This window comes from Sinocyclocheilus anshuiensis, unplaced genomic scaffold (assembly GCF_001515605.1).
Source record: "Sinocyclocheilus anshuiensis isolate Anshui unplaced genomic scaffold, SAMN03320099.WGS_v1.1 scaffold207, whole genome shotgun sequence".
NCBI classification, from domain to species: domain Eukaryota; kingdom Metazoa; phylum Chordata; class Actinopteri; order Cypriniformes; family Cyprinidae; genus Sinocyclocheilus; species Sinocyclocheilus anshuiensis.
This window is the reverse complement of record NW_015551045.1, coordinates 4,265,826-4,284,493: the sequence shown is the minus strand read 5'-3', so window position 1 is coordinate 4,284,493 and position 18,668 is coordinate 4,265,826. Positions and strand designations below refer to the sequence as shown.

Sequence of the window (18,668 nt, the reverse complement as noted above, 5' to 3'; positions counted from 1 at the left end):
GTGTGTGTGTATATGTGTATATATATATATATATATCATATTATTATTATTATCATTATATATATGTATGTACGTGTGTATATATGTATGTATATTAGTGGCCTCAAACATTTGGCAACCATGTCAACAACATTATGGCACCAACTTCTACACTGAAAAGCACCTCACATTTTCTTCGGAAAATATTAAATCTAGTGCAAATTGTCTTTCTGCTTCTATTTAATATACGCCTCCTGCTTTCTCTTCTGCTTTTAGCTGCAACATGGGCCCCATAGTGGGAGCTCATGAGAAGATGTGGAGTGATAGAACCACACTGCATTGGTGCATGTATTATTCAAAGGCAATTCAAGAGCCAAGTGTGCACACATCCCACAATCCGGCATGCTTTTAAAGGGGCACGAATGATCAGATACCCATGCCTATCAGCCACAGGGTCAACTCTATTACAGTTTTCTGGTGTCACGTAGCCTCGACTTACTCTTCTCTGGTTAAAAACGAGTGTCTTTGCATGGGTATTTTAACGCACTTCCCCTGACTCCTCACCAGTAAAGTATGATTTTAAGTGATTCAGGATTGCATGTAGCAATAAAGATTACAACTGTACTAAAAAGAGTTTCTCTTTGTCACTTCTTGTCCTTCAGAGCATTTTGTAGATTATTTCAGCCAGGTGTTTCTGTATTTCTTGTCTTCATTAAAATGTGTACTAGAGTTTTGAAATCTTCCCTTGACTTTGCCCGTGATATTTTCAGCATTAACATCTGATAGGGATGATGGTATTTAATTTTTGTCAATATTTTTTTAAATAATTATAAGTTCCACTAGCTATAAGTAGCACGGGTATATTTGTAGCAATAGCCAATAATATATTGTATGGGTCAAAATTATCATTTTTAATTCCAAAAATCATTAGGACATTAATTAAAAATATTTTTTTAAATAATTATAAGTTCCACTAGCTATAAGTAGCACGGGTATATTTGTAGCAATAGCCAATAATATATTGTATGGGTCAAAATTATCATTTTTAATTCCAAAAATCATTAGGACATTAATTAAAGATCATGTTCCGTGAAGATATTTTGTAAATTTCCTACCATAAATATATCAAAACTTAATTTTTGATTAGTAATATCAAATGCAACTTCAGTTGGACACCTTTAAAGGCGATTTTCTCAATATTTAGAATTTTTTTGCACCCTCAGATTTCAGATTTTCCAGCTTTCAGATGATGTATAAATCTCAATTAAAAAAAATAAAAAATTGACCCTTATGACTGGTTGTCACACACACACACACACACACACACACGCACGAAGAGTGTTTGCAATATTTTTTTACATTTTCAAATCATGTTTTTTATTATGTTATCGTGCTTTTATTGTGTTAGTTAGCTGTATTTTTTTAGTTATTTTTAACCTAATCAAAATAACCCAACTGAGATTAATTGGAATGCGGAATGAAAAAACATGATTTTTGATTTTTTTTAAAAAACGGAGTTATCTGTTTTTGCAGATGAACTCGTGCGTGTGTGTGTGTGTGTGTGTGTAAAAACAGGTAAAAAGTTGGCTAAATCATAATCAGTCTTAGTGTTTAATGTCATCTTTCCATCATTTATTGTGCTGGTATTTACTACCATATGTAAACTGCAGCAACTTGTTTATTTATTTATTTATTTACAAATACATTACAATATTAGGCTACTTACAGGTCCATCACTACACTCTAAAAAATGCTGGGTTGTTTCAACCCAACTTTGGGTCAAATATGGACTAACCCAACTTTTGGGTTAAAAATTGCATTTAAAAATGTATCCCAACAGCTAGGTTAGTCTATATTTGACCCAAAGTTGGGTTGAAACAACCCAGCATTTTTTAGAGTGTAGTCTAACTGGCAGTGTGGCAAAAGCAGACCGTAAAACGTAGGCTATAGCTACGAAAAATTAGCCACCAATACCCCAAAATGTAAAATAGTTCCGCATTGTCATAAGACGGTGTTAGACATTCGAGTAGGCTACAAAGACATACTAACACAACGGAGTCCGTTTAAGACACGCCCAAAATTCACCTTTGAAGGACAGCCTCAAGTTTCCCGGTAACAGTATCCCCTCGGATAGCCCCGTGAGTTCTCGCTTTGAGACACCGCGGGCAAATGCCTAAGGTAGCTTGGGGTGTGATGATGATAGGAACGGACTAATAAAGCACACCGGGCTCGCTGTCTGCCTCGGCATTGGCTCCACTCTCATGTGTTGCTGCCGGCGCTGTATGAATAATTGAAGCGCCGGTGTCTTAACTCTGCCGTTCTCGTGTCGGCGCAAGAACAAGCGCTCGTCCCGCAGAGGGAGAGGGTGGTGCGCCACATCTTCCAAGAGACAGTCGATGGCTGCATGGCCTCCACCCTCATTCTGTCAGATCTTCTTTGCTCTGAAATACAAACATGAATTTACTTTTCTCTCTCAGACACGCATGACTCCGGCAACCGCAAGTTCTCAAGTAGCCTATTATAGCCTAAAAATAAAGGTAGTCTTTTAATAGCCATTTTAACTGTATTAGGAGTTGGTTAAAAGGTGCTTTTAACTTATTAAAATATGATTAATCCATTCTCTGTTCTTTAAGTCTAATGGTTTTTGTTTGTTTGTTTTGTTTTGTTTTTAAAGTGTCGATTTTCTCATTAGAAGTTCTTTGTGAAATTTCAAAAGCATTTTGTAAAATCGTTTTTGTTTATTTTATTTTTTTAATATATTTAGGCTATTGTAGCTAAATCCGATCATTTCCATCATCAGAAAATACACGATTCCTTCTCAATTAGGCTATGGTTAGTTAACATGGCCCAAAATAAAAAGGCCTTTGTAGGACATAAAATAAGGAAATTAATCAAAATCTTTCAGTATTGTATAATTTCAGTTTCAATTGACTACAGGACTGAACTAGGCTATCCAACAGCCTACTAATCAAAAAAATAATGAAGATATGTTTTCAGATGATTATTATGAGATGACTATTTCATTGATTCCAAATTATTCCATATTAGAATTTTTGAATGGAGAAAGGGTGATGAAAACTTAAGCCTAACTTGAGGCAGCACATTTCCTGCCATAGGCCTCTACCTTTCAATATAGCTCATCAATAATTTAGTTGCCACCACTGGCCACATGCCCCTGCTCTGTGCTCAACTTAGATTGGTTTACACCATTGTTTGGGGGTTATGATATAAAAAAAAAGTTGTTTTTAATTATTAATGATCTGCATTCTCTAATGAATTTAACCCTTCTTCATAATCCCATTAATTTAACCACTTAAATTTGGACTGATGATACTTTTCGGCAATTAGGAAAGATTTTAATTCAGGCTGGGAAAAAAAAGTCCGTACAATTAAGGACTATAATTAGTCGTTACTCAGTATTTTAATCGCTTAAGCTGGCATTTCTTTCGTGCGTTAAAGAAAACGCTAAAAAAAAAAAACTTAAGGAAATGTGAATAATGAATATAGGGTTAGAACTTATTATTATGCCTAAAAACGTAATATTTCATACATTCTAATACTAATTTGGGCAACAACATCGTTATGCTAATAATGATTAAAATTATTAAAATACCCAGTTATTGCACACACACACACACACACACACACACACACACACAAAGAATAGAACGAAACAGAACCGATATTAACTGATTAAGTTATATATACACTCTTAAAAATAAAGGTGCTTCACGATGCCATAGAAGAACCTTTTTGGTCAAATTGGTTCCATAAAGAACCTTTAACATCTGAAGAACCTTTCTGTTTCACAAAAGGTTCTTTGTGGTGAAAGAAGGTTCTTCAGATTATAAAAAGGTAAGAAAGAGATGGTTCTTTAAAGAACCTTTGACTGAATGGTTCTTTGTGGAACCAAAAATGGTTCTTCTATGGCATCGCTTGAAGAACCTTTTGAAGCACCTTTATTTTTAAGAGTGAGGCTCCATTTTTTTTTTTATTAATGTAATATTCGTAGAGGAACGTACAGAGGAACATAATTAAAACATTTAAGCATTTAAAGATAGCAAGCAAAAACATTTAAGGACATCAGCCTTGTAAAAGAAAAAAAAAAAGAATAGTTCCATGCGAACTTTTCGGCTCTTAAAATAAAACTCTGGAGTAAAGCGCATTTGAACATGTTCTCACTTTTAACATTTTTACCTTTTAATCTAACTTTTTCAAAATATCATATACCTTTATTTTTGTATAGAATAACACGTAAATATATAACAACATCATCTTTGACAGAACTTCACAATTACTTCTTGAAACCTGACAGTCAAGTGAGGCACAAAACGACTCGGATGATCATCGTTACCTGAACAGCGTCTCTTCCTCCTTCCCTTGAGCCTGTACGAAGCGTTTCCTGACTAACAACTCTCCCTTCAGCTCTCTGCCTGTTTTATACCAATATACAATTAATATTGCATCGTCATTACTTAATAATTTCAAATCCCTCTGCACAGAGCCGTGACAGACATGTATTATTCAGCGGTGTCTGCTTAAACAAGTTGGCAACCCGAATTAGAAAAGAGGAAAACACGCTTAAAGTTAGCTTGAATTTTTCGTTTTGTTCTCTCTATAAATTTTCTTTAAATTAGGTGGTGATTAGACTGTATTATTTCATTAATGTTTAATCACAATTGAGCTCAAGAAGCTACTTAATAAAACACCATTTAAAAAAATTAATGATATTACAATGATTTTTGTGCGAGTAGCTTTCTTGATCTAATTTATGTAAGATGGAAACTGTGCAACCAAGTGCATGTATATGTATATATATGTATACATATTTTATTTCTGATATTTTTTTAACTCCTATATATTGAAATGGGAATCAGACACATCGGTGTCCTTTTTTAACACGCATAAATAAAACTCCCAGAAAGGCTTTGAAAAAAAAAATCAACAATTTATTAAATAACATTCAGAGTCACACATTTTGTAAAGTGAAGTTTAAAGTGTTTGCAGTGGCTAATGCAAATCAAATAGCAGCATTCTTCATTACATCACCAGTTTTTGCATATTAGTATCACTCCAACTGATGATCGTTCACGAAAAAAATCGTGACAGTTTGTGAGAATATGTGATTTCCACCATGATTGCATTCACATCTGACAAGACATTCAAACGATTACAAACGCTAGTACACATATTTCAAATGACATTTCATGTGATAGTAACATAAGGTAGACCTTGTGCACAAATTGTATAATATACATTTTTAAATAGCAAAAACACACGTACTACACTTCAAAATATATTTTCACGTGTGATAATACTGAAACAAAGTTTTAGTAGCTGTTAATCTCCTGGAAATGTATTTAAAGTTGTATCATTTCAAATGAAAGCTTTTTAAAGGTTTTTAGCAGTATTGCCTCGTAGTGCTAAATTAATATCTGTTTTGTTAAAGAGTAAATAATTTACATTACGATGTCCATGTTACACCGTGCATGTTGTTGTCATTATTTTATAACCATAACATTGTGTAACCACAATCAGCTAAAATAATTACACGTTAAGTGCTACACGAGTGTTACTTGCTCGTACAAATACAAAGTAACATGAACACTGAAATGTAAATGAAACAGTTTGTTTCAAGTTTGTTTAAAATGGTATTACAGTGTGCGAATTATTCGGCCTTCGGTGGTTTGAGAAAAATGTGTCAGCAATTGTCAGGACATAATCGTTTGAGATTTGTCGATCTCGCGCAAACCAAAATTATTTTTGCGCCACTTTTTGCGTTATTGTTTTATGTGAATTCCGATATTAATGCTCACTGAAAGTGATCGAGCAACTCATGGTTACCTCAGGCACACACGCCGCGACTTAATGAACTTTTAATGTAACTTTTATAGTTACTGAAACGCTGCTAAAATGTGCAATATTGTTAAAACCGTTTGACTTCTTTATGAGAGAGGTCAAGCCTTTATTAGGGGCAGGCTACAGAACCCCTGGAATAATTCGCACACTGGTCCCATCATCTGGAGGCGATATGAAACGTACTTGGAGTCTTTATAGGCTTCTAACGTTTAAAAGAAAAGATTTAGATCCCTGTGGTGTTCCTAAAATGTCTACTTTGCTCTACCAGCACTAGTGCACTGCCGAATATTTCATCCTTTTCTGTTTTTGCCGCTGATTACAGAACCAAACCCGAACCACGTTCTTCTTTAGATCCAACTTCTCTGCGATTGCCGCGATTTTCTCCGACGATGGTCGCGGCTGGATGGCGAAATACGCCTCAAGCGATCGCTTCTCGGGAGCCGCGATGGACGTGCGCTTTCGTTTCCTCTCGTTCCCGTTAAAAAGCTCCGGTTTTCCGTTCTTCTCCCGGTAAGCCGCTTCAGCCTCCTCTAGCCAGGCTTGGAGGACGGGTTTGAGAGCGATCATGTTGTTGTGGGACAGGGTTAGGGACTCGAACCTGCAGATGGTGCTTTGGCTCAGCGAGCCGACCCCCGGGATCTTCAGGTTGGCCAGGGCAGAGCCCACATCCGCCTGGGTCACTCCGAGCTTTATCCTCCGCTGCTTAAACCTCTCCGCGAACGCCTCCAGCTCTCTGGGATCGGACTCCACGTCGTTGACGCACGCCATCCCGTTGTGGACCGACAGGGTGTGCGGGTGGCCCATGGCCATGGCTTGGTGCAAGTGACCCATTTGCAGGTGGTGCTGGTGGGCTTGAGTGGTCATCACCGACGGATCCGGCGGCGCACCCATGCCGCTGACCGATAAACTGGAGGAAATGTGGTCGAGCATATCCCCCTCCAGGGTCTGGTGGCTGAGGTGGTGGTGGTGGTGATGGTGGTGGTGCGAGGGTAGGTTGGATGAAGGGTGGGATATGGGCACTGCGGATGAAGAGGAGGTGCAGGGCACGCTGCTCATGGTATGGTAGGTGACGTCCGTCTTGAAAGGGTGACTCTTGCCGTGAGACGCGATGTCAGCCGCCAGAGCTTCAGCGCGGGCCAGCAGACTCTCATCGAAGCCGCTGAATATATTGCCCTGGAGCTGCAAGCAAGAGCGCGCATATGGAAGTCAGTGGGGAATTGTGTCAACTCCGGATTAAAGAACATTCCCAAGCACCCTCCTCAAAGCACAGGTCATAAAAATTCATATGAAAGCAGCAGCTTTACTTGGATAGGCATGTGAGGGAGAGAGAGAGCGCGCGCGTGAGCTCAGAGGAAAGAAAGCAGAGGCCGGGGAGGGAGGGATGGATGGATGCCGGAGCAACTCAAAACACCTCAAAGTGACAGAACGAAGACAATACGAGGAATTTAGCGTGAGACGTACCTGCGGAGCAGGCAGGCACACCCGCCGCATGCCCTCGGAGCTCCACACACCGCCCTCCCGCCACCACCTGCTCCTCTATTCAACTTACAAGTGGTCTGTCGCGCAAGCCTACTGCACCACAGGACAAAAACATTTGACAGTATTTCAATACTTTACACTTCATCAGCGAAGTGATTGTTTTAAATGGATAATACTATTCACTATTAACTACACTGTTAAAAAAGAAAAAGAAAAAAAAGTAGATACTAGTAATTTTTGCCGGTAATTTTACGGACATTTCCGTTAACCCTAAAACACAACGCAGTGAAGTGCATATAGCATTTTTGGCTATTTATTAGTACTTAAAAAGCAGATATTAATGCCTTATTCTGCATGATCATATTCCAGATATCTTTATCCTCCTCAATTAAACGTAACTACAACTACCTTACTTACTATCAGTGAGCAGTAAGTAGGAGTTTATTGAGGGGAAACCTTTAGTTAATAGTCAATATGTGTTCCCAAACCTAAAGTGTTACCTTTAAATAATATATGACACCTAGCAATTAATAATAATATATTGTTTTTGATTATTTGAAATTAAATAATATTGTCATTTTAATTTCGGATAGGCTAGTCAGTATATCCAGAACTAAATTATCTCACAGTTAGCGCAAGGAATACATCAAATGTGTAATCAAAGAACGGTTTTGTATATTTTCAATATCACTAAGTCCATTTATACCTTATTATCTAATTATTGTAGATCAATAAAAATATGCCGTGGCCCGTGCTGCGTAAAATGTTTAGGGTATTAATAAAAGTAAACAAAATATATGGCAGATTTTTTTTTTTTTTTTTGTCCTTAAAAAATCTATTTTTACAGGAAATCACCTTGGCAAATACTGATCACCCATATTAACTTGGGAGGAAAGTTGAGGCTCACAACTGAATGGCACGAACTTTCACCTTGGCTGACCCCCGATCTTCACTGACAGAGTTGCTCTCACCTAACCTGCTAACAGCTTGAGCATTAAAAGTAAGCCCTCAAAAACACTTTGACAGCTCTATTAAATGTATAGATTCACCAAGTTGTTGTCCTTTGGTACCAAAGTCAAATGAATGATTTGTAAAACTATATTAAAAGGAATCATACACAAGAGTTGAACTAGCAAAACAAAGTCATTGTATAATATCAGATACATAATATACATAAATTTTAGAGTGACGGAACATTTTATATGAACACCACTGAACCTGCCTAGCAAGACTTCTCCAACTCAAAGTGCTTTGGTCAATAAATGAATGGCATTGCTGTTGGTAACGGGAAGTAAACACCTGTTCTCCCTCTATGGCTGGTTGACGTGGTGACCATGCTTGTGGATGCAGAAAGAGAAGCCAGGCAATGCAGTGACACAGATGCACCATCCGATCCCATCCACCTCTCCTGTTCCCCCAGACGCTCAATTATTAATCCGCTATGTGGCGGGCATCCATTACCTCTCTGGCATTTTCTCATTCATTACACAGATTAACAGTGTGTACTTTTTTTTTAAGTCTTGGCAAAATTGTAAACAGTCTTGTTGTGCCAACTGTGTCATGATATTCCCTAATCTTGTTTATGATACCATTTATGATAAAGTCACGTCCCTATCCTTCTCAAGATAAAGTTTCAACTCATGAATATTTTAGAAGCATAACCTAAAAATGCCCCATTCATAGCTCATCGGTTCATCTTGATTTACATGAACACTTACTTTTCCGTACTGTGAGCGTAATTTTGAGTTGAGCATCAAAATAAGTTGTATGTTTGTTTTATTGTGGTACTTTCTATTTGTGGGTTTTAACAGTCATGGTCAAAAGTTTCTTTGAGACTCTGAATAATAATAAAAAAAAACTGTACATACCATTTTAACTATCTTTTAAAAAAAGTACCTTTTTAAAATATGGGGTAACAATGTATACGACATATAAACAAACATGAAAAGAACATATAAATAGATAGTAATGGGTCAATGACATGGTGCATCTTTCTCCTTCGTTGGGACAACAAACTTTTAGCTTCACAAAAGCTGGAGCTACTTTTCAATTTGTATGGATGACATGGCACACATGGTCAAATGACGAATGTATTCAATTTTCCATGTAATTTGTTTGTGTAATATTGCTTTTATACATTGGGTAAATAAACAACAAGTTAATATTAAGTCACATTTTTTTTTTTTTTTTTTTTTTTTTACAATAGAAACATTTTGTCAACAAAAATAATTCCAAACAAAGTCACAGCATAATTGTGTTTTTGTTAAAGGGGTCATAGGATGCTACATGCACTTTTACAAGCTGTTTGAACTGAAATATGTGTTGGCAGTGTATGAACACAACCACCCTATAATGATAAAAATCCACCCAGTGTTTTTTTTTTTTAATCTGGTTAAATGTTTTCCCCTTTCTCAAATCAAGCCGATCTCAGATGCCTGTCTGTGTGACCTCACACAGACAGGCCCCTCCCACGATAGTTTGATTGACAGCAGCGTTTCAGCACAGACTGGACTGGCGTCTTACCTTAGCCCCATCCTGAGTGAGCTGTCATCAGTCCGCCATTGTTTCACCGCCGGAGCAGATGTAGACAAGAATGACTCCTAAGCGATTGAGGTGTTCTGTTGTTGGATGTAATAATGAACATAGCAGTCGTCATTTACTCTCGACATCTGAGCCGCTGAAGACGTACTGGATTACATTTGTTTCTGAAGGGAATGCGCCCCCGATCTACATAAATGCATCTATGTTCGCGTGAATCATTCATGATCCAGCCTCATCTACAGAAGAAGTGAGTATAATGTTTTGTAATGAATCTTTGCAAATCGCCTTTCCTAATAATGTGCTAATTAGCAAGTTTCACGATGAATGCGGCTAAAGTAAACAGTCTCTCTGAGAGCAGCTTGGAAGAGAGGGGCGGGGTCAGCAGAGCTCATTAACATTTAAAGGAAAATGCTACAAAAACGGCTTGATCTGAAAAGAGCTGTTTTTGACAGGGTAAAAAATGTGTTTTTTACACTACCATTGAGAAATTTTAACCAAACTATGTTACAGACTTTTCATTAAGACCCTAAAGAATCATATCAATGTGTGGAAAATGGGCATCCTATGACCCCTTTAACAAATTGGTTGAGTAAATGATTCAATGACTTATTCATACAGACAGTGGCTGTACCGAAATCGCTAGGTACCCTTAAAAAAGCATGTTCTATGAAGTACCATGTGTGTAGTATATAATTCAGACATACTTCATTCCCCATATTGTCATTGTCATTTGACCTACCAGCCTCAGTTGCATCTCTTCACTGAAAGTAAAGTAAAGTGAGCTATTCAGAATCACAGCCGTTGTAGTAAATCATCCAGGTAATTTTTGTCTACTGTTTTATGAATACTCTTAATTTAGATTAATACTCTTAATCTATTTCCACAAATGTTTTTTTTTTGTCTGCTATATAGTAGCGATTCTGTACACGGACAGTCTCTTGTTTTATTCCTGAATGAATCAGCATTTGTGAATAAATCGGAACGATTAAGATGACTCGTAAAGAACTCACTTGTTGATTCGAGGACTGGAACCGCAGCCATCGGAGCGCTCAGAAAATTCAGTAATTATGTATTAAGTTTCAAATTAAAAAATTAAATTAATACGTTTCAATGATAAAATTGAATGCTATTTACAAGTCAAACCTTTATTTATGGCAATTTTCAACATAAAGGTAAACGCAACTAAATTGTTCTATAATAACAATTCAAAGATTAATGCTATTTGTAAAAATGCTTTGTACATTTAAAAGTAATAATTAAAGAAAATAAATTGCTACTATTTAATTACTTTTTAACATTATTTCCAATGTTGAGGAAAGTTACTAGAGTGCATTACAATATTGCATTACTAGCTAAAAAGTAAAAAATCCCATTGAAAAAGTAACTAAGATATTTTCTTGTAAATTAAAATGTAATGTGTTAATTTACTAGTTAAAAAAAGTAATCTGATTACATAACTGGAGTTGTAGTTGTAATCTGATTACATAACTTAACTTGTAATGCGTTACCCCCAACACTGGTTATTTTTTTTAATTGATGGTTACAAGCATGTCTACAGATGTTTTTCTTTTTATCATCTTGGGGCATTTACATGACACTGTTTTCAGCTAAAAACAAAAAAAAGTTATTATGCTTTTTAGTCATTTACACCACAGTGGTGTTTTGAGGGCCTGAAAACGCAAACGTGTATTCAAAAATGTGAATTTGTAAAAAGTCAAATCAAGTCAAGTCACCTTTATTTATATAGCGCTTTTAACAATACAGATTGTGTCAAAGCAACTGTACAGCATTAATTAGGAAAATATTGTGTCAATAATGCAAAATGACAATAGTAAACACTCGATTTTCAGTTAAAGGCAGTTCATCATTGAATTCAGTGATGTCATCGTCCAGCTCAGTTCAGTTTAAATAGTATCTTTGCAATAAAGTCGACGATATCACTGGAAATGAAGTGTCCCCAACTAAGCAAGCCAGAGGCGACAGCGGCAAAGAACCGAAACTCCATCGGTGACAGAATGGAGAAAAAACCTTGGGAGAAACCAGGCTCAGTCGGGGGGCCAGTTCTCCTCTGACCAGACGAAACCAGCAGTTCAATTCCAGGCTGCAGCAAAGTCACATTGTGCAGAGGACTCATCTGGTTCCTGTGGTCTTGTCCCGGTGGCCGTCTAGGAGACAAGGTCTTCACTGGGGATCTGTCTTTGTGGCTCATCTAGTTGTCCTGATCTCCGCTGACATTCAGGGCTGTAGAGGTCCTCTCTAGGTGCTGATCCACCATCTGGGCTGGACACGTACAGGATCTGCGTGACTGCAGTGACCATCTAATCTGAAAAACCGTGACATCATGCGTATTACATGTTCAGTCTTTATGTATGTGCGCAGGCACTACTGGTCTGGCATGAATAATACAGCCTTTTTAGGAAATCCTTGTGAACAGGGATCATTTTTTACAATGTTGTCATCTGTACGCGAAACTTTTCAAAAACACGAAGGAAAAACATTTGGCATGTAAAAGCAAGAAACTATTAAGAACATGTTATTTATTCACATTTTATTTGATGGTTAAATTAATTCAAATGCAAATACCAATTTATTCATGCTTATTTAACAATTATACCCTACAGTGGAAAGGAAAGGAAAGGACGTGCAGAGTAAAAATAAGTAATTGTTTTTAAAAACAGAAACAAATGCTTCTGCGTTAAAAGGAACAATCAGATCATGATGACATGTACCGCAGACGAACTAAACAAACACATTATCAGACGGGTTAAATGATGACCATGTGTCACTGGGCCTTGACAGCCAAACCACCTGACTGATGCTTCTGTAGCATCAGGTCTCACATTGCATGCATGGAAAGATCAACCTCACCGTGACTTCACAAGTCTCTCACTCTGATAGCCGTGCATCTGCCCACATCATCTCAAAACCTCCCATTGTCATCTAAAAAACAGATCCATTATTTAAGGGTTGCGATGGTATTTGTGGGCTTGTCATCAGCCGGCAACAACATGGCACTGATTTCAGGTGACATGTTTTATTGATTTGGTTTTGGTGAGATGTGACAGGAGTTTGCTCTTCTGCGGGCATTATAGCTCTGATCCACGGAACGACCTCGCCGTCGTCGTCGTTGTGTTTGCTCCATCCATTTCCATTCGTATCCAGGCTCCAAGCGCGCTCTGAGTGCTTGTCGCTCCAGCAGCAAGGGATGAGAGAATGACGAGTGGGTAAAGCTGGTGGTTGACGTGCCGTCCCATGGGGCAATCAACACTGCTTGCATTAAATCAAATCTACTCTGAGTGTTTTTCACTTGGCTTCCCAAAGTAAGGGATGGCTGTGCCTTATTCATAAGCATTTGAATATGTCAAAGCCACTGAAGCCAAATGAACTTTTACACTGTGATGAAAGTTTGGGTAAGATGGGCGGGATATGTTGCACAGATATAAGGCCGCAAAACCCAATGTTATGATCAGCAGCCAGCCGGAAGTTGAAAGAAACATCTTTTAATTATTTAGAATCCTGAACAACATGACAAATCGGAATGTGACTGTGATTTTGCTGTGTAGAATGTAAACAACATTTCTATCAACCAATCAGCTCTGCTCCTTTTCTTTGTTTCTTCTTTCAAGCTGCATAATAGCCTGTTGAAAATCCCTCAGATGTCTGCTTCTTCATTTTATTTTGAATATATATAATGGTTTATTATATTGAATAATCATAAATTGCGCACAAATCAATATTATATGAATTTTTCATTGTGTATGTTCCTACTCCAGTTTGTCTCCAGTTTGTTATCGAACATTGGCTGTAATAATAATAATAATAATAAAAATTAGGTTAAGTAAAAACATAATAAATGTGTAATATAGTGCATATATTTAGCAACATTCATTTATAGCTCAAACAGTAAATTAAATAATATATTTTAAAAAAGTTAAAATTAGTATAGGGACGATTTTTGTACACTATAACAGAACAGTAATTTGAAGTAGTCTTTAAAGTTGTATCAAGAGGAATAGGAAGTTAATAATTAATAATTATAAGTTAAAAGGGTGGTTGATTATGATTTCACTTTTCGAACTTTAGTTAGTGTGTAATGTTGCTGTTAGAGCATAAACAACGTCTGCACTGACCCAACAAAATGGGGAAAAGGAATTATTAAAAACATGTCTACAATTTACAATTTGGGGATATATGTAATCTATGTAAAATCTTCAGATGAATTGAACCACAAAACCAGTCATAAGGGTCAATTTTTCCGAAATTGAGATTTATACACCATATACAAGCTGAATAAATAAGCTTTTCATTGATGTATGGTTTGTTAGGATAGGACAATATTTGGCTGAGATACAACTATTTGAAAATCTGGAATCTGAGGGTGCAAAAAAAATCTAAATATTGAGAAAATCTTCTCCAAATGAAGTTCTTAGCAATGCATATTACTAATCAAAAATTAAGTTTGAATATATTTACAGTAGGAAATGTACAAAATATCTTCATGGAACATGATCTTTACTTAATATCCTAATGATTTTTGGCATAAAAGAAAACTCAATCATTTTGACCCATACAATGTATTTTTGGCTATTGCTGCAAATATGCCCCAGCGATTTAAGACTGCTTTTGTGCTCCAGGGTCACAATTGCTTTCATACGATTACAGATTGATATTGTTTTAGCAATTTTCCCAAACTTTGTCCCAGATATCTTCATCAATTGCAACTGATGAATAATTTCCCCTTCCCATAATTTCCGAATTCTCTGTGTGTCCGTGCCAGTTCGATCACATAAGGAATTATAAAAAAAAGACTAATCGAAACTTTCCCAGATGTTTGAAACAATCATTTCTCAACTGACGATATTTCAACATTTTCATTTAATGTTTTGCTTCTTTGAATAAAATGTCTGATTTGCAGAAATCTGAAAAAATTCTGACTTTGGGCATTTGTATTCATCCATAATCTGTTGAAATGACATTAGGTTAAAATTTCAATAAACGAGCGTGTACTACAATTACGAGCCATTCTATAAGGTGACATTTCAGCACTTGATAAACGGATAGCGACTCGTAAGTAGCATGGCTATGTGCTATCGCGTTAAGTGCGTTTTTTGGGAAACGCATGTGAAACAATAACGAACGATCGTAAAATGACTCGTAGATAATGCTCTTAAGCTGTTAGATCAATCGTTATTGAGAAACGCAGCCCTGTATGATGAGCAAGAGTCTGGAGGCTTCCCCTTTTTTAGGATAAGTGAAATGTTTGCATCTTGTAGGGTTCGAGGCAGGCCTTTACCGGACAAAGAATCATTAAACATCTTAAGTAATGGGTCAACCAACACATCCTCAAACTCTTTATAAAACTCCAGGAGCTTTTCCACTTTGTAACATCTTTATGGCAATGGCAAATTTATTTATATAGCACCAGTAATTACAACCCATGGTTGTCCCAGTGTGCTTTACAACAAAATAAAAAATAAAAAATGAAAACACAAAAACACATTTACTTAAAAATACACAAAGTATCATAAAAAAACAATAATATGTAAGGCAGGAAAGTATTAATACAGATTATAAACCTTGTCAAACAAATACGTTTTTAAGCTAGATTTAAAAGCAGATACAGATTTATTGCCCCCACCACCTCCTCTCGTGTAATAGGTGCATCAGGAATATCTCTTTGCTCATCTGTGATTGTAGACGGATTAATATCGGAAAATAAATCATCCATTGTCTTTGAAGCAGTAATAGTTTGTTCAGAGGTATACAGATTTATGTAAAAATCTTTAAAAGCCTCATTCATTTATCAAAAAAACGATTACCATTAGAATCAATAACAGGCGTAATGTATTGAGAAACAGATCTCTTCTTGGTTAGATATACCAAAAACCTTCTTGGTTTGTCCCCATGTTCATAATATTTTTGTTTAAAATATCTAATCTTTTTTTTTTTCTTTTAGCATTGTTTCCTTTTCTTGTGTCAGAAGACAATCCAACCTGGATCTGAGGGCTGTGATCTCATTCAATAACATAGGAGAAGGGGTTTTAAAGTACATTTCTTCTTTCTTGGATAGTTCTTTCTCCAATGTTTCCTGCTTCTCTCGTTTTTTCCATTTCTTATAAGCAGAAGATGAAATGACTATGCCTCTAGTATAGGCCTTACAGGTCTCCCACAAAAGAGAAGGATCATGTGTGGATTTCTGATTTGTCTCAAAAAAGAATCTAAGCTCATTTCTAAAATGAGATGTAAATGTGTGGTTTTCAGAATCGTAGGATTTAATCTCCAGTATCTAGGTCGAGCGAACTCGAGACCACACGCTCCCACAACAGACAGAACATGGAGCGCGAGTGTCCGGTCTCCGAAACGTAACCGAAACTCAAGACCTGAGTGCCGGGATCCGAAAACCACGCTCCAACATGAAACAGTGCACGCAGACGAGAGCGCACGGCTCGAGCACTCTCGAAGCCGCACGCTCACATGAAAACAAAGACATGACGGGAGTGTCAGGGCTCTGTCACAAAACCATGAATTACACTAGACCGAAGTGACAGAACCCTGACCAAAACCAACAACAAAAACTACTCCGTGGGGGAAAAACAGGCTGGCAAGGCTAGGCAAGGCAGGATCTGGACACGACAGGACAGGACACATCCAGGGAGATATGGTAACGAACTGACCCCAGACTGCAAAACACAGGGAGAATAAATGGAGAGCAAATGAGGAGGGTAACGAGGGAACACATGTGGGGCAAATTAACCAATAATCAGGTAACAAGATGGGTGGGGTCAAGACAATTGACATGAGAGCACATGGCACACAGGAAACAAAGACAAAAGCCATGTGCTCACACAAAACAAAACACAAGCACATGGCCAGCCAAACAAATCACAAGCCATGTGCTTGAACAAAAAGACACGAACACGCAGCTAATGAGAAAACTCATAAGCCGCGTGTTCACACAAGACAACAAGAAAAGCACGCGGCTGAACACAAACCGCGTGCTACACAAAACACGTGGACAGAAGAGCGCACGGCCGAGCGAACTCGAGACCGCACGCTCCCACAACAGACAGAACATGGAGCGCGAGTGTCCGGACCCCGAAACGAAACCGAAACTCAAGACCTGAGTGCCGGGATCCGAACACCACGCTCCAACATGAAACAGTACACGCAGACGAGAGCGCACGGCTCGAGCACTCTCGAAGCCGCACGCTCACATGAAAACAAAGACATGACGGGAGTGTAAGGGCTCTGTCACAAAACCATGAATTACACTAGACCGAAGTGACAGAACCCTGACACTAGCCCCCCTCAAAAGGGACGCCACCTGGCGTCCCTAACGAGGAACACCAAAAACAAGACAGGACCATGACAGCACACGACCAGAACAAACATGACAACAAGACCGATACACCACAGACAACACAAGACAGGAAAAATCTAAACACAGAGACAAGGAGGGGAGGGAGGGAGGGGAGCCAAGCCAGTGCCAGCGGTACAGCCCAGAAAGTAATTACAGGAACCAGGGAGGGGCGGGAGGGTTGAGCCAGGGAGGCTCAGGCAGCCCAGGAATCTCGGGGAGCCAGGGCGGGACCGGAGGAACAGACCAGGGAGGCTCCGGCTTAACCAGGACCCCAGTAGGCCACCAGGGCGGAGCCGGAGGGACGTACCAGGGAGGCTCCGGCTTAACAGGAACCCAAGTAGGCCCCCAGGGCGGAGCCGGAGGGGGCTTGGCAGGCAGGAAGGGTGGAGCCCGTATCAAGGCGGGAGCCGGCATCAGGGCAAGGAGCTTGGGCGTCGCCGGCAGGGCCAGGAGCTTGGGCGTCGCCGGCAGGGCCAGGAGCTTGGGAGGGTCTGGAACGGCCTCCAGGGGATGGAGGATGGAGGAAGCCCTTTTCCTCCTCCTCCGTCTCCGAGAGCGGGGCACTGCAATTTCGTCGCTGGGGGCGCGGCCACCTTCGGGGGCGCTGCGGCCTCTTCGGCCGCCTCATGGGGAGCTGCAGCCTCTTCGGCCGTCTCTAGGGGCGGTGAGGCGGACCCATTCTTCCTCCTCCCCCTCCTCCGTTTCCGAGAGCAGGGCAATGAAGCATCGTCGGCCGCCTCTGGGGGAGCTGCAGCTTCATCAGCCGCCTCTGGGGGAGCAGCAGCTTCGTCAGCTGGGGAAAGTGCCAAAAACTCCACAAATCCCCCAAACGTCAGGTGGTCCAGCCCCCTCATTCTCCACCAATTGAGGGGCTCATAAATGGCATAATTAAAGAGGTCCTTGAGGGCCGGCTCATTAAACCCCAACCCCTCTGCAGCACCGCTGAACTCCAGGGCAAAATTCCTCACGTCAGCCCCCTGTTGACGGAGGGAGCTCAAGGTCTTAAATTGGAGCATGCGCTGGTAGTGGGGGCTGGAGAGAGTGGAGGCTGGTGGACGGCGCAAGCCCTTCCTCCGCTGAGTCCTCATAAACAAGACAACATGAAAGCACACAGCCAGTGAAAAACCCAAGCACAGGACAAAACATAACAAGAAAGCACACAGTTGATATAAACACGAGCTGCATGCAACAACACGAGACAATGAGAAACACAGAAAACAAGAACACAACAACACACGCGGACAGAAGAGCGCACGGCCGAGCGAACTCGAGACCGCACGCTCCCACAACAGACAGAACATGGAGCGCGAGTGTCCGGACCCCGAAACGAAACCGAAACTCAAGACCTGAGTGCCGGGATCCGAACACCACGCTCCAACATGAAACAGTGCACGCAGACGAGAGCGCACGGCTCGAGCACTCTCGAAGCCGCACGCTCACATGAAAACAA

The 18,668-nt window shown here is 39.3% G+C and overlaps 1 protein-coding gene across 1 annotated transcript; it reads right to left on the bottom strand.

Moving 5' to 3' along the window:
- Window positions 1-5,626: 5,626 nt before the first annotated feature.
- On the bottom strand, window positions 5,627-17,632 carry LOC107661778 (POU domain, class 4, transcription factor 3-like). The gene is made up of 3 exons (XM_016451546.1): window positions 17,526-17,632; window positions 7,300-7,366; window positions 5,627-7,017 (listed from the first exon to the last, which is right to left on the bottom strand). The coding sequence occupies exons 1-3, from the start codon at window positions 17,630-17,632 to the stop codon at window positions 6,109-6,111; spliced, it is 1,083 nt and encodes a 360-aa protein (XP_016307032.1). The 3' UTR covers window positions 5,627-6,108.
- Window positions 17,633-18,668: the final 1,036 nt, after the last annotated feature.